At 40.3% G+C, this 22629-nt stretch overlaps 1 protein-coding gene across 1 annotated transcript in view; it reads right to left on the minus strand.

Moving 5' to 3' along the window:
- The window catches only part of LOC132821863 (chloride channel protein 2-like), a 605050-nt gene that overhangs the window by 184932 nt on the left and 397489 nt on the right, over window positions 1-22629 (minus strand). The window contains exons 10-12 of the mRNA XM_060834763.1: window positions 17656-17757; window positions 16154-16238; window positions 13221-13376 (exon numbers count right to left, since the gene is read on the minus strand). Of these exons, the coding sequence (XP_060690746.1) occupies window positions 13221-13376; window positions 16154-16238; window positions 17656-17757 (343 nt within the window). The remainder of the gene's footprint in view (window positions 1-13220; window positions 13377-16153; window positions 16239-17655; window positions 17758-22629) is intronic.

A 22629-nucleotide genomic window follows, 5' to 3' on the forward strand; every position in this document is an offset into this window, starting at 1 on the left:
ACACACAAGCACTCCGGTATTCCAGCCATTGGTCATCCATAGGAGCATAAGATATAGGGGCAGAACCAGGCCCACTGAGTCTGCTCCACCATTTGATCATGGCTGATATGTTTCTTAACCCCATTCTCCTGCCTTCTCCCTGTAACCCTTGATCTCCTTACTAATCAAGAGCCCAGCTCTGTCTTAAATACAATCAATGATTTGGTTTCTACACCCTTCTGTGGAAATTAGTTCCACAGATACACCACTGTCTGGCTGAAGCAATTCCTCCTCAGTTCTAAAGGGTCATCCCTTCACTCTGAGGCTGTGTCCTCAGGTCCTAATCTCTCCTACTGGTAGAAACATCTTCTCCACATCTACTTTATCCAGACTTTTCTGTATTCTGTAAGTTTGGGAAGACACTGACAGGGAAACCTGATGCCCCTTCCTCACAAGGAAGCAGGATGCTGCCCCCATGAGGCAGCCAGCTGGAGGTGGAACCACACACAGGCCCCTCAGGTCTCCACTCAGGACACTGCAGGGGTGGTCAGGTTATCCACCTCCAATCTGCCTGCTTCCTTTTGGAGTAAACTTAGACATAACAGGAAATAGAGGAGAAAGCTGATCAAGGGCACTTTGATGATAAGGCTGACAATGCATTGTACGTTATTTTGCCTTATTTTACATATATCATCTTACATCTGATTGTTTATCTTTCTGAGGAGCCCTGACTATCATTTTTCCAGCACGAGATATAACTTCATGGTAATACAGATGTGGTGTGGATGGAGGTTTGTAGTGAGAACCAACTACAATATCTGGAAACAAGAGGAACAATACATATGTAGGGCAATGGATGCTATTCATTTCTTTGGCCCTCATTCTCCAACATGCCTCAGGTTTCCTGCTCCTCGGATGCTGCCTGATCTGCTGTGCTTTTCCGGCACCACTCTAATCTTGAATCTAATCTCCAGCATCTACAGTACCCACTTCCACCTACTTGTCATACATGCTGTGTGTGTTTGCCTCTGGCACACGGTGCCATGTGAGATTGACATTGAACTCAGCAAGATGTCTGCCTCCTTGATGAAGAACTCTTGACCAGCAAGACTGCCTGGTCATGTGACTGTGAGGAAGGAAAGGCATGAATGCTGTCAGCATGTAGAAAGGTACTAAGTCAATGAGTATTCAGACAGCAAGTGACCCGGCCTGAAATGCAGCTCGGTCCAATCCTTAAGTTGGATCCTGTCCCTGCATACATAGGGCTCCCTTCTATAACCTTTCAATGTTAGTTGCCAGTACACCCTGCTTCCAGAGTCCCTAGTGTCTCAGAAAGGCGCCATGACGGTTATGAAGGTTGGCAAATGCCAAATTTCAATCTCCAAGGCTGCAATGTGGTTGGTGTCCGTGGATCATGCTCTGCACTACAGTTTGCTCACACAGAACATGGAGGCCCTTTGGAAAACACAGCAAGCTGAATTCGTCAGGTACCTGCTCTGATTTCCATGTCAAGTTTTCTTGACACATTTGACAAGATACGGAGCTGAATATTAATGAGACATGTTGGGCTATAAACAAGGCATTTAACAAACAATAGCCTCGCTTAATTGGCAACTCACCACCTGACAAAAGCAGAAAGAGAAGTGAAATGTTCCTGATGCCTTGCCAGATTTCTCATCTGATTCTGCCTCACATCTCGCCATAGTCCAAGTGGCTCACATACCTACAAGATTCCACCCTTCATATCTCTCATAAATTCAGTATTAAATTCAATACTTCCTAATTTACCAAATGCATTTAGGCTTTACACCATGTTACTGGAACTGAATTCTCTTCATATAATGAATGTGCCTAGCATGCTTTAGGAAATAGATGACAATCATTAACAGGATTATTTGTTATAAAGTTATCACAACAATTCGTCAGAATATAGTGGGAGCTAGCATAAAGCTTACCGGTTCACTTGCAGAGTGTGTAGAATTCATCCAACAGATAATACCAGAAGGGATGAACCAATTGTCAGTTTTTGACATTTTTAAAAATAAACTACACAGAACTTACTGTTCATTCTGGTATTACATACAATAACTGAAAAATAGAAACTATATAAACAGTACTTAGTGATATAGCTAAAATTCATTTTTCACGCAACACAGACTTTTTTTTAAATAATGGCATTCCTTGTCGAAGAAGTGAACAGAACAGAATTAAACTAAAAGCTGATTCAGATTTTTCTGTGTTGTTACCTTCTGTGCCAAATGGAACTGGAGGAATAGGAAAAGATGGACAAATGGACAATAATTTTCTCCATGACAGGCTCACAAAATTACTTGCTTTGTTTAAGTAATTGTAAAGCTACACACTACTGGTTAAGGTGATCACAATCACAACCTCTCTGAGTCAAAGCATTTCTCATCTCTGAAGCTTTTCATGCAGCAAACGTAGCATTTAACATTTGACAGATTACACATGGAGCATCTCAAAACACAAAGAGGGGCTCAGTTAGAACGCAATACCTCAATTTCCTATCTTGTTTCTGGCAACTCTGCATTTTAAGGCCTGTGTTTTGATGCAGTTTTGAGGGTTAACAAGGCTCCTCAATTAGACGTGCTACCAAGTAAGGCAGTGAAGAGAACAAAGCCCTCTAAATTACTTTAAACAAAAAGACTGTTGGTTGAGTCAGGAGGAAATATGTTTTACTGGACACCACAGGGGCAGTCCAGGCATCTGCTAACTTTGACTCCTTTTGCAATACACTCAGCTATAACCGGCTCACAACTTGTTATTAGCAGTCAAGTGTTTCTTTCCATCTGAAACACATAAATAGTTAATGACTTGTGGGAAATTCTTGTTTGTTGAAAGGAATCCTTGAGCTGCACAACTACAACTGGAATATGGCAACGCAGTATAAGCATTATTTTTTAAAAATTATTTTCATCTTTTAATATCCTCTCTCTGGGTGGCATGGTGGCTAGCACTGCTGCCTCATAGTGCCGGAGACCCGGGTTCAATTCCTGCCTCAGGCGACTGACTGTGTGGAGTTTGCACATTCTCCCAGTGTCTGTGTGGGTTTCCTCCGGGTGCTCTGGTTTCCTCCCACAGTCCAAAGATGTGCGGGTCAGGTGAATTGGCCATGCTAAATTGCCCGTAGTGTTAGGTAGGGGGTAAATGTAGGGGTATGGGTGGGTTGCGCTTCGGCGGGTTGGTGTGGACTTGTTGGGCCGAAGGGCCTGTTTCCACACTGTAAGTAATCTAATTTAATCTAATTATTCCCCAGGTAACAGCGATCAAATGTGACTATGCCACTGGAAATTAACTCCAAACTCAGACCCGGAGTTCTGGAAAATGTTTGAATTTTGTACGTTCTGGTTCAGAGGTGCAATTGCGTCCACTAAAAGCCAAAAGCTTGCTCCTGGGACTAAATTCTTTGACTGTGTAATTTGGGAGGATTGTAACTTTTTAGTATTCCTAGCATTGGGTGGGGAATACAGTGTAGGTAGAACTTAGGAAACCTGGAAAATGGGATTTCCTCACATGCTGTGGATTACTAACACAGTGATATGTGAGACTCAGTGAGGGATTCCAAGGTTGGGGGAGGTGAGCTGATCCCCAGGGGGTGGGGAAATGGAAACTTAGAGAAGTGGGAGTTTGTGGATAGGATGTATGGATTATGTTGGAGTGTTAGCCAGGTAGTATGCTTGATCTTGCAGGAAAAATATAAGGCACTGGCCTTTTGATCCGGATTTCTCCCATCTTAGTTTAGCTGCATGGCTTCCCAAGACTCAGGAAAGTCAGACAGAGTAAAAATTGTGAATAAAGATGAACAGCAGAATTTCACTACAATAGATAAATACACTTCATCCGCTGCAAGTGGATTGGGAAATTATTTACACAAACACACCTCCCCCCACATACCCACACAACTCTTATTGAAAGATTTTTTTCACCTCAAGACAGTCACACCAACTGTCTTTGACACTTAAGCATGAGCTAGTTCACCACACACACTCATAAGGAGCAAAACTAGGCCATTTGGCCTCTCAAACCTGCTCCACCATTCATGGCTGATCGACTTGTGTGTTGAGTTTCACATTCCCATCTGTACCAAATAAGCTTTGATTCTTTTGCTAACAAAAATCCATTTATCATACATCTTATTAATGTTCAATGATTCCACCTTCCGAAGAGTTTCAGATTTACACAGCAGAGAAGAATTTCTCCTCATCTCTGGCTTGTCAACACCATTCAAAATATTACATATGTTGGGGAGAATCTGCTATCGGGGTACCTACATTGGGGCTAGGGAGGGGAGCACCATTATTAAAGCAGACACTGTCAGATACCAGCTAAAACACAGCCATGTAAAGTAAACCCAGCCACTGCAGGACTGTCTGCCTGGGGCCACATTCCTGGGGGATTAGAACATGTCCGTCAGTTTCAGATCATCCTATTACACTCTCATTGTTAATAAAGGAAACCGGTAACTATCGGATAGTGTAAATCGCACCGATACTACACTTGATTGATAAAGTACTTGCTAATGCCTCCGCTGACGTCAAACTCATTCGGGTCCTATGTTAAATGATAATATCTGTATATTCAACTATGGAGAACTATTGTGAACGCCCAGACAGCCAGACGCATGGCAATGAGGAAACCCTTCCAAACAATAAACTTTTAATTTACAAGATCGGAAACTGCCGAACCCAGGATGTCTACCCATTGTTCGGCACAGCAGGAGTTGGACAGGTATTTCGGGGCAGCCAATAGAGACACTAATCCAATCACAGACAGGTGAACCGACCAATGAAAGAGCCGAACAAGGGGAACCTGACCGGGAACTCGAGGAAGCGCGAAGTATAACTGCACCAGATCCGAAGGGAGAGACAGAACGCCTTCTCCAACGAATTTGCATGCTTTTGAATTCGTTGTATAGTGTACCAGTTTTGATTCTGTAATAAACGGTGTTTTTGCTCCAAACTCTAGCCGGTTTGATCTCTCCTTCCAACGAACACGTAGAGACGAGACCATTCGGTTTCCGTCTCAACACATACTTCAATCAATCATCCCTCACTTACTCAAACTCTGGAGGAAAAAAGACCCATCTGTCCAACGTATCTTCATAAGATAACCCATTCATTCCAGCTATTAATCTAATAAAGCTCCTCTGAATCCCCTCCAATACATTTACACCTTTCCTTAAATAAGGAAGCCAGAATAGTGTACAATGTTGAGATATGTTTTCACTATTGTCTCACCAGACTCAATACCTCTTGTAAAAAGATTGTAATGTACATTCATACCAACGTCTTGTGACTCAGAAACTAGAATACTTAAATCTCACTGCATCCCAGAACTCCACAGTCATTCTTCATTTAAGGAAAATTCTGATTTTTCATTCTTTCTGCAAAAGTAAGCAACTGACAATAAAGAACTGTATTCTATTAACTTTCTTAATTACTTGCTATTTTCTGATGAATGCACTGATGGGCTAGATCTCTCTCACCTCAGAATTCTTCAGTCATTCTCCATTTAAGCAATATTCTGCTTTTTGCCAAAGTGAACAATTTCGTATTTCCTCACATTATATTCCTTCTGTCCACTCACTTAACTCAAATCAATCTGCAACCCCCTTATAATATCTTCACAAAATATGTCAATTGTGAATTTAGCCACCATACCTTCACTACCCTCATCCAAGTTTTGATATACACTATAAAATGTTGTGGCCCCAGCATAGATCCTAGTTATCAAATCAGAAAAAAAAAAGACTCATTCATGCACAATCTGTCTTCTGCTAGTCATCCAGTCTTTAATCCATGCTGGTGTGTTATTCCTATGTCATGTTCCACTTTGTGCAATAACCTTTTAGGTGGCACCTTGTTCAATGCTTCCTGGAAATCCAAGTAGAGTATATCAAGAGGCTTTCTCTTACTCACAGTCATGTTAATACTTCAAAGAACTGCAATAAATTAATTAGTTTTAATTTCCTTTTCACAAAATCATCTTGGTATTTTCAAATTACCTTGAATTTTGCCAAGTGCCCAACATATCTTCCTTAATGATAGAGTCTAAAACCTTCCCCACAAAAATTCATCAAGCTATCTGTCTTAACCTGTCTTAATTACAGTTTGTTAGTCTCTAGAGCTCACAAAAACTCAAAACTTAAATTATCTTCCTTGTATTTTAATCCCTTCAGAGCTGCAATCCTCTAAACTCTGCATATCTCTGATTCTGGTCTATGGGCATCCACTCACTTCTCCTTGCCTGAGCCACTGTATCTTCAACCACTGAGCCATCACCCTCACACTGTGAAATTTCCCATATGTTCTTGTTCTTCAAGGTGCTCCTCAAAATGCAAAATGATCAAGCTTTAGGTAACAATTTTTAAAGCTTTATTCTTTATCTCGGTGTGTGCTTTTCCTTAAGCTCCTGTATATTTTATTTTTTTTATATATATATATGGCAAATAACTATGAAAATGTACATTGTAACCTATTGTTTGCAAATGAAATTTGAATGGTACAAATGAAAGGGTTCAGAAAACATTAACAAGGATGCTTCCAGGGTTGGAGGATTTGAGCTATAGGAAGAGGTTGAACAGGCTGGGGCTGTTTTCCCTGGAGCGTCAGAGGCTGAGGGGTGACCTTATAGAGTTTTATAAGATCACGAGGGGCATGGATAGGATAAATAGGCAAAGTCTTTTCCCTGGGGTGGGACAGCCCAGAACTAGAAGGCAGACGTTTAGGGTGAGAGGGGAAAGGTATAAAAGAGACCTAAGAGGCAACTGTTTCACTCAGAAGGTGGTACGTGTATGAAATGAGCTACCAGAGGAAGTGCTGGAGCCTAGTACAATTGCAACATTTAAAAGTCATCTGGGTGGGTATATGAATAGGAAGGGTTTGGAGGGATATGGGCCAGGTGCTGACACGAGGGACTAGATTGGGTCAGCGTGGACGAGTTGGACTGAAGAGTCAGTTTCCGTGCTGTACATCTCTATGACTCTATGACACACTTCTTAAGCAGTTGGGTATCATTTTTCAGCATTCCATCTGCAAGGAATATCTTTGTTAACACAACAATGAGCTATTTTGACTTTCTTAATGTATGTATATATTGCTTTGCACAGGTATATTGCCCTTCTGTATAATTAGTCTATGTACTTCACCTCTTGCAGTTAATAGTACCCTGAACATGTGTTAAGTTACTTGCATTCATTGTACCATGCTTCAAGCCTTGTCTAATTACATGCTCTATCTGTAGAGCACACGCTCCAAAATCTGACAGAGTATTCATACCAGGACTGCAATAATTAGGCAGTTATAATCCTGCTGTGGTTGACGTCAGTATGAAGCACAGTTATTCAGGGGCATTTATAATTAGCTTTATTTTAGGGAGGACATTTAAGTCCTCAAAATACTCCAAAGAACACAAAGAGGAGCCTGAACCAAGTCAATGCGGATGAATAAATAGACAATTTCAAAGCCATGGAAAATTGACTCAAAACTATAGTTAAGATTCAAGATTAATTTCCTTTTTTATAACATACAAACTTTTCTTCAATACCTAACACCAGTCTAGCAGCTGGAGGGTAATTTTGCACACCAAATTACTATCAATCACTGAAATAATAATTCATGGAATAATTTGTGTAACTGGAGGCTGCTGGTCATTTTGTTGATATACATTTAAAACATTATATTGTATGAAGTTTGATTAATCATGTTGGCAGGAGAAAACAGTTGCTGTAAAACAGCATTACTCATCTCAGAAAGTTCAATAGTTGCATATTTCTTAATAGTCAAACTTTAGATAGTAAAACAAAAACAACTTACATAAGAAAGCATCATTTAACAGGAAGTTTGGAATGTTTTGATTGTACTGTGCGTCTTTTATATCAGCACTGATTCATTTTGGATTCCAGCATCTATGATCTCAATCTCCAATTACACTGCTACCTCCAACTCATTTGTCCTAACATTAACTATTAATTTACATTTGCTTAGTGCCTTCTGTACAAAATATAAGGATGCATTATACAGGAGAAGGGAAGAAATCAACAAAATGGATAACTAACCTTCAGGCAGGTTAACATGATTTGATTTAAAAAGTGAATGTTGAGAACATTTTAAAGATGATTAGTAATTTTGGAGACTGGAAGGGTTGACAGGCAAAATCCTCGAGAAGTGCTGAGGCTGCTTAAGGCTCTGGCACCAAGATTGAACAAACAAAGGAGGACATGCACAAAAGGATATGGTACAGGATGAGTATAAATTCTAATGGACTACAGAAATACGGTGTGGCCAGTCTCGATAGATGGCGAGGCAAAGAGAGGTATTTAACTTTAATGCATTGAGATAAAGAACATATGTAATCCAGCAAAGACACGAGTGATGCACAAGTCAGATTTAATACTGGACAAAGCATGGCCAGTTGAGTTTTGAACTAGTGGAGTTTGAGGAAAGGCATACAAAAGGTTGGCAAAGAGGACATTAGAGGAATCATGTGAGAAAATTGCATTGTATTACAGGGCAATATAGGTAGAGGCAGGTGATGTTGACAGAATAGAAGGAATGTAAGAGATCTTCTGAAACAAAAATAAAAATTGCTGGCAAAACTCAGCAGGTCTGGCAGCAACTGTGGGAAGAAAGCAGAGTTAACGCTTCAAGTCCAAAGATTCTTCAACAGAATGCTTTTCTCCCCCACAGATACTGCCAGACCTGCTGACTTTTGCCAACAATTTGTATTTTCATTTGAGATCTCCTACAGCCACAGCCTTACTTCGGTGATCTCCTTGATGGTTGGGAATGGTGTCAGGGTTGAAAAAAAAGTCATGCTTTTGTATGTTTTACTTCAGTCTGAGCAAATGATGTGTGTCATCAGTAAAAAAGCAGGGATTGTGATTGTGCCATAGACAATGGCTTTGGCCTTCCCAGAGTACAGTTAGAAGACTTTGGCTAATCGAAAACTTTATTTTCAAGAGTGCAGAGGTAGATATTAAGGGAAATCTGATCAAGGGAAACAGTGGTGCAATAGATTTGGTGATGGGTGTTCAAAAGCCAGGAAATCAAGAGCAGAGACAAGTCCAAAAGCCAGCAGAGGAAAGCTCAGAAAATCAATGGCACAGTGACAATCAGTCCAAGAAACCAACAGTTTCAGCACAGGAATAAGCTTCTGCAAAATAAGCTTATACAAGAGCATGCAAAATACTGAACCGAGCTGCAGATTTTGAAATCCCCATAAAAAAACAAAAATCTGCTGTTTCTGAATAAAGAAACCATCTTTATCATGGTAAACACATGGGGCTGAGGTTCTGCCATTGGGGCGGCACGGTGGCTCAATGTTTAGTACTGCTGCCCCACAGTGCCAGGGACCCGGGTTCGATTCCAGCTTAGGGCAACTGTCCGTATGGAGTTTGTACATTTCCCAGTGTTTGTGTGGGTTTCCTCTGGGTGGTCTGGTTTCCTCCCATGGTCCAAAGATGTGCAGTTAGGTGAATTGACCGTGCTAAACTGCCCATAGTGTTCAGGGATGTATAGGGTTAGGTGCATTAGTCAGGGGAAATGTAGAGTAATAGGGTAGGGCAGTGGGTCTGGATGGGATACTCTTCGGAGAGTCTGTGTGGACTTGTTGCTTGGCATCAGGTTCTCTGAAATACCAGATTTCCTGCTTCAAGGGCACAGATCTTTGTGACCATCTGCCTTGACAGTCATACTGAGCTGTGGCACTGGGTCTCAGACACTTCAAGTTTGTTCTGTCTTCAGCAGTTGATCCTGTGTGGAGGGTTTGACCTCTGTTGTCTGCCTGCTTCCCATCCCTCTGCCATGTTCCCTTGATGTCTGAGGTTCTGGCCTTCTGGCAGTGGGTGCTTCGCCTCATTGCAATGGGACTCAGAGCTCCTACTTCCAGACAAAGTCTTCCTTCTGGGTAGGTGACCACCCAGTTGACATTGCTTCTTGTGTTTCTGCCCCTGCAATCCCAGATTGTTGCTGACCACATTCAAATACTAGTTGTGAAAGATTCACTCTCCCTGAAATCACCTTTAACAATTGCTCTAACACCTTTTTTTTGCCCTCAAGGGGTGATGCCCTGGGCAGTCATCCTTTCTATGCCCACTTGACTTGCCCACTATGCCCAGTTGGCCAGGTTCTGAAGGGACAGATAAATTGCAACTTTAGCCTTGCCAAGCTCCAAAACATTTTTAACAATTTTAATTGGATTTAATTGGGTCAAATATCCCAATGTTTCCCATCTCTGGGATCTCATGGTGAAGCTGATTATCCACTTGGCACCAGTATTTTTGCAGTGCCAAACCCTGTTCCCAAATTTGGCATGACCTGAAAATCCAATCCAAGGCATTTAGGTACTCGACTATGGTAAATTAAGCTAAAACTATGCCAGTATGAGACTATCCTGAACATTGTGTATGGGCCTGTATTTAAACTTATTGTGGAAATTGGCACTGAAGAGATAAAACAGTAAGTTTTCTAAATGTACTCAACATTCATTTTGTTTTTGAGTAGAGAGCTGTCACTCAATATCAGCGGGAATATGGTCATCATTTATAATTAACAAATTGTGCAGGGACATTTTCTACATTGTAAACTGCTGAGAAAACTCAGACTTTTCCAATTTTCATTTACTGAAGCATTGGTCATTGTTTTCCTTTTCAGTATACTGGAGATGGTGAATGATTTTCCAATGTGCTGAAACCAGCTAATTTCTATCTGAAATACCACAGGATACCTAGAGCAATAGCATTAAAATAGACCCCACAGTATCTTTGACATACAAAAACACAACAGATCACTATTCGTTCCGCAGGTAATTAGCTAACGTTATTGCTTACTTCACTGATCTTTCTGTTGGCCAGTTTGCACTATTCTCAAATTGTTTTGTTGCCAAAGAAATCCTAATTTATGACTCAGTTTCTTCTTTTAAAGAAAACATTAGCTTAAGGGTGTTTTTAAAAAAAATCTTTAATACAGTGCTGCATCAATTTCACCTACAAATCTTGACACAAAGAAATGGATTGCTATTTTTGTGCATCAAGGACACAAATAATTTGAACTATCTAATTGAAGCCATGGACTTACTACTGCTGAAACATCAAGTATGCTGACCTTTATTTATTTGTGCGACCTGACAGCTTTCATACAAACAACTTTCAAAGAGCAACCAACTTGAGTTTGCCATTAATGGATGATGATAAACAGGTGGAAGTTTAGTTCATTGAGCATGGGCAGTAGGTTCATGAATAACATCTGCAAAAACAGCACTAATAAAACTCATTCTGACCTGGGGGGAAATCAAAACTCAAGAAACCCTTTTTCGACAGTTTGGAAGTGGATGGCTAAATCTTGCACTCAGCATTCAGAAAGTTGAACCAATTGGCTCAATTCCCTCAAAGTAAATTTGAAATGTGTAGGGGATGACATACTCCAACACTGATGAAATCAGAAAGGAGACTCCAGCAGCCTTATTATGGTACACATTCATTCCATTTTATGCTGAAAAGCTTTGGGATATTTAAACAACTTTTCAGTGTGTTCTGAGTGAATGAGTGAAACATTGAATGTATAGGTAGGCTAGTAGGAGCGTGTGCGCATGTGCGTGTCAAGGGTCATTTGTTTGCTCTCAAGACATCTGCAAATTGGGCAACCTGGCCATCATTTTCATTCTGTAATATATCCAGAAGTATTCTTGGTGAAGTGGATTTGAAACAAAAATTCACTTGTATTTAAGAGTACCAAATCATCTCTTAACCACCATCAGTAGATCAGCTATACTTTCCAATTGAATACTTTACATGCAAAGCCCGTTAAGGGCAATGCAGACCACCAAAGGTGAGAGACAGGTAGGGAAGACAGGGAGAAGGCACATGCCATCATTTTCCCTTCCATTGACTTTCTTAGGATATCTGTGTCCCTCATTACAGTTCCTCCCGTTAGTTGAAACAATATTTTATGTTTTATTCAAAAGTCTTTTAATAGTTTGAAAATCTAAATTTCCACTGATAATTTTTGCTGGTTCAATGTAAAACTCAATTTTTCAACCCTATCATTGTAACTAAATTCGTTCATATCTAGTCCAGTTTAGTGCATGATTACTGTGCTCTTCCTATTATTCTCAATCCTTTTAGAAAGTAGGATTCCAACAAATGCATACGTTTCCAACCAATGACTGGTACAAATCAAGCATACTTTCCTTGTTTTTGAATTCAGTGTTGCATGTATATACAAAACAGAATTCCAAATGATCCTTCCTATATGCATTTTCAAGTTTAAATGACCTTGAATATGTATTTGTGCAGACTTTAATGTCTTTTAAAATAAGATTCTTTTCAAGTTAGAGACTATAAATGTGACTTGAAATGAGAATTAAAAATAAAAATAAAAACTAAAACAGGAAGCCGAATATTGTGAATGTCTGTTAATCAGCTGGATTCTTTCTGCAGTGAGACATATCTAATGTCTCTGTCATTTGTTAAACTTCTCTTGCTACTCTCATATCAAACAATTTTGTTTTACAAACTTGCTGAGAGACTCAGCAGATGCCAGACCAGGAGAGCAGTCAATAGGGTATTTCCTGAACCAATGAAACTTAAAGATTTGGAAAGTAAACAATGGAAGGGCTGAGAAACAGAACACCAGTAAGGAAAAATAGACTATTTGGCTTTAACTAAAACACCTGAAAATTAATGGCAAATACATCCATGAAATTAATGCCCAGGTTTTGATCCAACTGTATTGAAACTAATGCTCAGTCAGAGACACAACCTCCATCACAAGTAGGCAGGAGCTAGGGACCAACTCCAACCCAAACAGAAAATGGTGCGAAGCACAGGCCTCTGCCATCAATCTAAACTACACTTGCCACTCAGACAACTGATTGCCCAAAGGAGTGAGAGCTGCTGTGGCAACACACATTTTTACATGTATGTTACAAAAAGGAGCTATGGATAGGGATTCCAGAGGGTCCAATTTCTTTCCAGCACATGGATGACCAGGAATTTCTACTGCTGCAACATGCCACCATTGGGATCTGTTGGAATGGTTTCCAAGCTGATACACAACCGGTTTGGTCATCAAATCCCGGAGTTTCTAGCTTGGAAGCAGGGATACTACCCAGGGGACTAACTGCTAAAGATTTAACAGTGCTTTTGTTACTTCATGTAAGGAAACAGTGCCATGGTTGGTATGTCCGTGTACACATTTAGGGAGACAATATTTGTGGCCTACCTTCATTAGGATGAAAATTACTAAGGTTACAAAGACATTTGCTCGAGGATGTTTCCAGGCTTCCGAAATCCCAATGTAGTCAAATTCTTCAGCAATGCCTTGCTTGGCCCAGGTCCTGTTATCAAATAAAGTGACGAGTGTTTCCTTCTGTGTGAGCTACGAACCAAACAAAGTGAACTCAATTAATAGATGATAGAAAACACATCAACAAATGAAAAACAAATTGATGAAGAGTAAAGAAGAACCAGGGGAATGGACTTTGAGGGTAAACAGATACTCTCAAGCTGTTTAACAGTTGGACATGTACTAAAATCAACTTAATAGCATCAAACTAAAATGCAACAATGAACATAGTACGCTGCAGGACTGCATGGTATTTATTTAGGGAGCAAAACCAAATTCTTAATGTGTTGATTCATATGTAAACACAACCTTTACTTTTGGCAAATCCAACAAATAATGGACTTCACAAATTTGTGAATAATCTTACTCTCCTCTGTTTAATAAACACAATTGCATTTCAAAGCTCAATGCTGTATGTTGTCATTTTGGAGGATAAATTGCCTTAGTTTTCATTTTTTTTACACAGAATAATTAGATTTTTGTAACAAACATTGTGACTAACGATGTGAAAATTTTTTCCACTGATCAATATTTTTAGTCAGTGTGAGAGCCTAATCAGCCCTTCATGAGCAATGCTATGCTGACATGCAAACCAATTAGATGGATGGTGCTGGGCAATTTCAGCTCATTGTTTTGAATTCTCTTGTATGAAATGCTTAATTATGAAACAGTGTAATAACCGGATTGCAGCCATCTGCTCCAATTTTCAAGAAATATGCATTTATTAGTGGCTTTCAAAATGAGAGCAGTTATAAAGGAATATGGTCTAAAAGCCCATTTGATTAAAATACTGCCCAAGGCAATCTGCGAAAGGGATTGTAAGAAAGGGCACTGCAGTGATGAGTCACTAGGCAGATAACTGACGAACAGGCTGTCAACTAGCCAGTTCTCATATCCTATGTTTATTGAAATGAAAGATTAAAGGCTTAAGAAAATCCTTCATTCTGCTTAGTAGTATATAGTTTATATATGTGAATGTCAAATATGCAGGAAGTAAGGGCACCCATTAATTTCTTCCCGACAAGTCAAGTAGCTTTGCAATCGCTTATGTAGTTGGAATTTAAACGTTCACTGTGTTTCTTTCCAAAAGCTGCAAAATAAATTAAGTCTCCTTGTTGGCAGGCTGTAAGCTGCAGATATATTTTCAATGCTTCCAATAAAGGCCTGTACTTTGTATAATGTTTAACTAAAATATCAATTAAACATGAGGGGAATATCAGAGCACGTAATGAATTGATGGGATACTGGCTCTATTGATGGTTTATCCAGATTAGATATTAATTTGAAGATATCAACAATTTAAGATGCAAACTCTCTTATTTTACTCATTTGTTCGCGATGTTCAGGGTATAACAGATAATTTGGTTTGAATAAATGTTCTGTAATCAGCCAGATTAATTCCAATTGACAGAAGCTGCCAACATTTAACTATATGAGATTTTCTACCAGGGTTGGTACAGGTCCTTGTGTGTGTAGTGAAATTGCCAGCTAGGCACCGATGTTTTGTGCTATTACTGCTTTGTATTTTAATATTAAAGTGACATTTTACCTCTGACTCACAAGAGCTCTTTTGTGGCACACCTTCACCTTATTTATGTAATATGAGCACTGAACACGGTGATTAGAAAATATATGGATCTGTCTTGAGGTCTATCTCACTCTGCAGTGCGCTCTAGGTAGTAACATGCTCTTTCATTACTTGGATTTGGCATGGGTTGAAATGTAAACCCACTGTGTTGTTACCTGGTTGCACAATGATCATGGCAGCAACTGGATCTTCAACAAACCTTCACAGAGCCAGTATTCACCCAAGTAGGTGAAAACAGAATGGATCAGGTGTCAGGAAGTTTCAGCGGTGCAGGGACAGCAGTCAGGTGCTGGGTGAGGATGGCTGTGGTCAGAGTGAGCAACTGTGGAGTCAGTTTATGGAGTTTCTTTCAGAGTTACAGCAGGTTTTAATTCATCTAGGTTTTACTTAGAGTAATAGGAAAACCTCTGAGCCCCTAACTGTAATTCAGAGTTGAAGGCATTGTTGGAACATTCCAAATGCAATTTAATTGTCCGCTGGAAATTTAAACTTCCCATGCAATGAATGCATACCTGCATGACGGGACTTCCAAGGGGATGTGTGGTGCATCTAACAGAGCATCTTCCAGGAAACCAGAACATCGGAGACAATAAAAGTACAAAAGTTAAATGAACTAACTGCTGCAAATGTGTTGCTGGTCAAAGCACAGCAGGTTAGGCAGCATCTCAGGAATAGAGAATTCGACGTTTCGAGCATAAGCCCTTCATCAGGAATTCCTGATGAAGGGCTTATGCTCGAAACGTCGAATTCTCTATTCCTGAGATGCTGCCTAACCTGCTGTGCTTTGACCAGCAACACATTTGCAGCTGTGATCTCCAGCATCTGCAGACCTCATTTTTTACTTAAATGAACTAACACTTTCTTATTCACAATGAATGCATCCAGGTTTTAAAATCTTCAACATTACACAGCTAACTCCTCTGCTGTGTGATCAATTGCTTTGCCATTGCTCAGATACTGTCTTGTATACAGCCTCTCTATTTACTCTGCCACAATTGCAGCTTTGGCTGACTTGTTTCATTTCCTATTCCCCACACTGGTTTAAATATTACACAACACAATCATTGAAAATTCCATCACAATTAGTGTGATCATATTCTCCCATTGTAACTAAAATATAGCAGTAGTACCCTGTTTACTTTCAAAATTCAAGACCAACTTAAAGCTGATTGACTGATTTTATAAAGACGTGTGTATAATTATAAGGAATTAGAAAACACACCTCTCCAGCCATAAACTGGCCAAATCCTGGAGGAAATGAGAGTGTGGCAATAATCAATGTCACCAATGCTGGATAAAGCAACCGCCTAAGAAAGAAAAAAGTTGTGTCAATCATTACAAGGTCAACCATATTTTATCCAAAAGCATCCAAGCCCACAATCTCTCTCCCAAATTCTTGACGGACTGCACCAAATGATTATTAATATGAAACTCAATTCAGTTAATAGTATATCTTGAGGATCTATCAGAGCAGTCAGCATATTTGTTTCTATTAACTATAAGGTCCTGGAGAAACTCAACAGCTCTGGCAGCATCTGTGGCGAGAGAATCAGAGTTAAGGTTTCAAGTGCAAAATGATCCTTCTTCAGAGCTGACTTCAGTTTTTGTTTACCTTGCCCTCCAAAACAAACATCTGTAATGAACTGAGTAAACTTTATGCGAAAAATCAGATTGCAAGTGCCTTTCACAGGAATTCATACAGCATTTGGATATGCGTAGCAGTGATTTTAGGTGTCACCGCAGCTTTGTAAGCTGACTTGGACCAGGTCATGTTCAAAAGATCTGTACTGGTGCAAAACAATTCAACTATTCCATCGATTCCAAATTGGTTTGAAGACTTTTTTATATGACTACCAGAGACTATGATAGGAACTAAGTTTATAATTGATGGACAATCTTGTTCCATTCTTCCTTTACTCATTTGATTCAATTTATTCTTGAACTTACATAGGATAAAAATACAAGATACGCATTGACCATGTATTGACGGCTGTCAAAGCTGCAGGCTGGTTATATTGGCCAGACATTACACAAGGAATATATGACAAACATGTAAACGTGCCATTTCACAGGCAAGATTTATTTTTAAATAACAATTCAATTCAGCTCAGAGTCAATTTGCACAAACAAGCTAAATAGATTTTTCTTTCCATTTGGAACTGGTAAATGTATATTTAAAATTAAATAGGTCTTTGGTAATTTATTCCAACTGATAATTGAATTGGATTGTGGACTATTTTGGAGCTAGCTCTTGTTTTAAAAAAAACCCACCAGAACTGTTTAAATTATGTGTCAGTATTTCACAGTTATGACGTCTGGAGCAACAGGAGTCTCACTGCATTGAAAAAGAGTAAATGTAACTGGAACTTTAAAAATAAAATCCACATTTTGGCTCAAATAATTACTTATGGGCTTTAATTTTTTTTTACCTGAAATGTCGTTATAGGTTAAAAGGGGAGAAAAATAGTCCAAAATGACGTGATTTGATGTTAAAACACTTCCCTTGGCAATGCTGATGGCATCTGACTGAGAAAAGAGGTTTGAAGAAACAAAAATAAATCCTGGGCAGCACCATTGACACATCCTTACTATCTGTACCCAGGAAATTGTGTTTGTTAATACAGCCAACATGGGTGTCAATACCAAGAGGGGAAAATTAAAGTTACATAGAAAGTGTAAACCAGCCTTAATAATTTAAGAAAGATCACAGTATTTAAAACTTACTTTTTCATCAAAAACTTGTTAATGGTTTTTTGTTTTCTCATGATTGCCACTATCTTCCTGTGGAAGTAGACAAACAGGGCACCACCGAAACCACTAGCAATCCTGTAAGGAAGAGGATGAATGTATTATTATTTTTCTAAATTATTTAGGTGAGTGACACACTGCTGATGTGGTTTTGCTCCTGTGAAACCGGTTGCAAATACTAGCAAAACAGAAAGGAAGTATCTATTACATCAGCTTTTGACCCTTGGTGTATGTTCATTCCTGAGGATTTCCTGGGTATATTAAGTATATTTTCACGGGGAAGTAAGTGAACAAAGAATTGCTACCCTGTCTGTCTTCCTACATTCTCAGTGGGTAGAGGCTCAGGCAGCTTAAGACCTACTGAAAGTAGGATCTTTGAAGTTTTGCCCACTCAGCTCAGACTGGAGTAACTCAAATGGGATTCATGGAAACTTCTTCCCATCTCCAACCACAATGATTTTTATTTAAGGAGCTGCAGGAGGCCATGACATCTGCAGAAGGAAAGAACAAACATGCATTTATATAGCACCTTCATTAACCTTTTTTGAAGTGTAACTGACTTTATAATGCAGGGAAATGCAGCAAAGTCCTTAAACAGCATCTGGATAATTTGCCAGACAGTTGTTTTTTCTTGATGATAGTGATAAATGTTGGGAGGGCTCTTCAATGCAGCCTTCCACAGTGTCATGGAATCTTTTGTACCCATCTGAATGGGTAGACAGGTTTTAGTTAAATGACTTACCTGAAAGTCTCTGACAGTACTCCAGATAGACCATGTGGCATCAACATAAATTGGAAATAATAATGGCAAACCACAGATTCACTGACCCAGCAATGTTCTCCTCATCACTATCTGGGGTTTGTGCTAGGACTGAGCAAGCTGGCCCATTGATAAGTCATACAAAAACCTGTCATTGTCTTTAAGAAAATACTCCTCAAGTATGACTATATCCCAGATACCATTACCACCATCCTTGTTCCACAGGCAGGAGAGATAGGGGGTGGTGGCACAGTGCTACACAGTTGGGAGGGAGATGACCTGAGAAGCTGCAACATGATTCTGGATCCAATGAAGATTCATGGCATCAGATCAAACATGTGGAGGTATTATGCATCCAACTCCTCAGGGTGTATTCCTCCTAGTTGAACACCAGCTAGAGGAAGACCTATGTGTGATAAGGACACATGAGGTACTCCGGATTCAGGGAGTTCAAGTCGAGAGTGTGGTGCTGGAAAAGTGGAGTGATGAATTCCTGATGAAGGGCTTATGTCCAAAAACATCAATTCTCCTGCTCCTCGGATGCTGCCTGATCTGCTGTGCTTTTCCAGCACCCCACTCTCGACTCCAATCTCCAGCATCTGCAGTCTTCACTTTCTCCTTCAGGGACTTTAATGTCCATCACCAAGAGTGGTACCACAATTGATCGAGCTGCCTGAGTAGGACATAGCTGCTTGACTCAGATTGTGGCAGGTACTGAGGGAACCAAGAGGAAGAAACTTACTTAATCACATCCTCATAAATCGACATATCTCAATCATGCCCATATGTGATGATAATGATGGGAATTCTTGTGGAGATGGAAGTCACATTTTCATATTGAGGAGACGCACAATTCTGTTGTGCGGCACTATCACCATGCCAAAAGGCAAGACTTTGAACAGATCTAGTAACTTAATCTTGGGCACTCATGAGACACTGTGGCCATCAGCAGTAGTAGAACTGCACAGAAATATAATTTCCCACTCCACCATTACCATCAAGCTGGGAAATCAACTTCAGTTCAAAGAAGAGTGCAGGAGGTCATGCCAAGAATAACACCAAACATAGTTAAAAATGAGGTATCAACCTGGTGATGTTACAACACAGAACATCCTGCATGCCAAACAGCTCCAGCAGAATGCAAGAGACTGGGCTAAGAAATCCCACAATCGAATGGGTCAGTTTTAAGTTCTGCAGGCTTCGTTGGTGGAATCAGCTACTCACTTTCTGTGTAATATTCACAAATTCTCCAGCCTTGAAAACCGGGAGCCCAGCCTATCAGTGCAAAGAGAAGGCTGAATTACTTGCAAAGAGGAGTGCTGAGTGGCTAATCCATTTTCACCTCTTACTGTGGTGCCAGGTCTCACTGAAAATGTGTGCCCCAAAATAGCCACACCCTGAGCCAAGCTGTGGCAGTACAACTACACTAGCATCTTGAACCTGTGGAAAATTATCCAAGATTGCCCTTTACACAGGAAGGACAAACCCAACATGACCAATAAAAATAGGAGCAGGACAAAGTTGAGGTCATTCAGCCCTTTGACCCTATGCTGTCATTCAAAATGATCATATCATTCAACTCAGTACTCTATTTGCGCTCTTTCTGTCCATACCCTTTGAACCCTTTAGCTCTAAGAATGTATCTAAAATCCTTCTTGAAAACATTCAACATTTTTGCCTCAACTACTTTTTGTGGCAGAGAATTTCACAGGTTTGCCAGGCCGAGTGAAGAAATTTCCCCTCTTCTCTTTTGATATACTCTCAATTATTAGCAAAACGATGGAAAGGATCATCAAGAGTGCTATCAAGCTGCACATGCAAACAAATAAACCAAGTACTAGTGTGCTGTTTGGTGGCATCAGGACAACCCTTCACCTGACCTCATTACAGCCTTGGTTAAAAACATGGACCAACGAGCTGAAGTGAGAATAACTGCCCTTGACATCAAGGCCACCTTTGACAGAGTGTGGCATCAAAGAACCCTGGAAACACTGGAGTCAATCAGAATTGGGGAAGTACTTCATTAATGGGAGTTGTGCCTATCATAAAGGAAGATAATTGTGGTTGTTGGAGGTTAGTCACATCAGCAGGAGTTCTCAGGTTAGTGTTCTCCAACAAACCATTTTCAGCTGCTTCATCAATGATCTTTCCCTCCATTATAAAGGTCAGGAGTGGGGATGGTTGCTGCTGATTGCACAATTTCAGCACCATTTGCAATAAATAAAAGAACAAAAAAAAAATTACAACACAGGAACAGGGTCTTTGGCCCTCCAAGCCTAAGCCAATCCTGATCCTCTATCTAAAACTGCCGCCTACTTTCCAAGGATCTGTATTCCTCTGCTCCCTGCCCATTCATGTATCTGTCTAGATACACCTTAAATGACGCTATCATGCCCGCCTTTACCACCTCCACTGGCAATGCATTCCAGGTACCCACCACCCTCTGCATAAAGAATTTTCCACGCATATGTCCCTTAAACTTTCCCCCTCTCACCTTGAACCTGTGACCCCTAGTAATTGAGTCCCACAATCTGGGGAAAAGCTTCTTGCTATCCACCCTGTCTGTACCTCTCATGATTTTGTAAATCTCAATCAGGTCCCCCCTCAACCTCTGTCTTTATAATAAAAATAATCATAACTTAGCTAGTGCCCTCCATACCAGGCAACATCCTGGTGAACCTCCTCTGCACCTTCTCCAAAGCATCCGCATTCTTTTGGTAATGTGGTGACCAGAACTGTACACAGTATTCCAAATGTGGCCAAGCCAAAATCCGACACAACTGTAACATGATCTGTCAACTCCTGGACTCAATACCCCCACCAATGAAGGAAAGCATGCCGGATGCCTTCTTGACCACTCTATCGACTTGCATTGCCACCTTCAGGGAACAATGGACCTGAACACCCAGATCTCTCTGCACATCAATTTTCCTCAGGGCTTTTCCATTTTCTGTATTGTTCGTTCTTGAATTGGATCTTCCAAAATGCATCACCCCACATTTGACCAGATTGAACTCCATCTGCCATTTCTCTGCCCAACTCCCCAATCTATCTATATTCTGCTGCATTCTCTGACAGTCCCCTTCACTGTCTGCTATTCCACCAATTTTAGTGTCATCTGCAAACTTGCTAATCAGACCACCTATACCTTCCTCCACATCATTTATTTATAATCACAAATAACAGTGGTCCCAGCACAGATCCCTGTGCAACACCACTGGTCACAGGTCTCCACTTTGAGGAACTTCCTTCCACTACTCTCTCTCTCCTGTTGCTCAGCCAGTTATCTATTCACCTAGCCAGTATATCTACCCTTCTTAAACAAGGCAACAACATTAGCAATTCTCCAGTCCTCCAGGACCTCCCCCGTGTTCAAGAATGCTGCAAAGATATTTGTAAAGGCCCCAGCTAGCTTCTCTCTAATTTCCCTCAGTAACCTGGAATTGATCCCATCCAGATCTGGGGACATGTCCATCTTAATGCCTTTTAGAATACCCAACACATCCTCCCTCCTTATGCTGACTTAACTGAGAGTAATCAAACATCTATCCCTAATCTCAACATCCATCATGTCCCACTCCTCAGTGAATATCGATGCAAAGTACTCATCAAGAATCTCACCCATTTGCTCTGACTCCATGCATAACTTTTCTCCTTTGTCCTTGAGTGGGCAAACTCTTTCTCTAGTTACCCTCTTGCTCCTTATATACGAATAAAAGACTTTGGGATTTTCCTTAACCCTGTTTGCTAAATATTTCATGACCCCTTTTAGCCCTCTTAATTCCTTATTTCAGATTGGTTCTACTTTCCCAATATTCTTCCAAAGCTTTGTCTGTTTTCAGTTGCCTAGACCTTATGTACACTTCCTTTTTCCTCTTGAGTAGTCTCACAATTTCACCTGTCATCCATGGTTCCCTAATCTTGCCATTTCTATCCCTCATTTTCACAGGGACATGTCTGTCCTGCACTCTAATCAACCTCTCTTTAAAAGTCTCCCACATAGCAAATGTGGATTTACCTTCAAACAGCTGCACCCAACCCACATTCCCCAGTTCCTGCCAAATTTTGCTATAGTTGGCCTTCCCCAATTTAGCATTCTTCCTAGAGGACCACTCTCGTCTTTGTCCATGAGTATTCTAAAACTTATGGAATTGTAATCATTATTCCCAAAGTAATCCTCTGCTGAAACT

The sequence above is a fragment of the Hemiscyllium ocellatum genome, chromosome 13 (genome assembly GCF_020745735.1).
Source record: "Hemiscyllium ocellatum isolate sHemOce1 chromosome 13, sHemOce1.pat.X.cur, whole genome shotgun sequence".
NCBI classification, from domain to species: Eukaryota; Metazoa; Chordata; class Chondrichthyes; order Orectolobiformes; family Hemiscylliidae; genus Hemiscyllium; species Hemiscyllium ocellatum.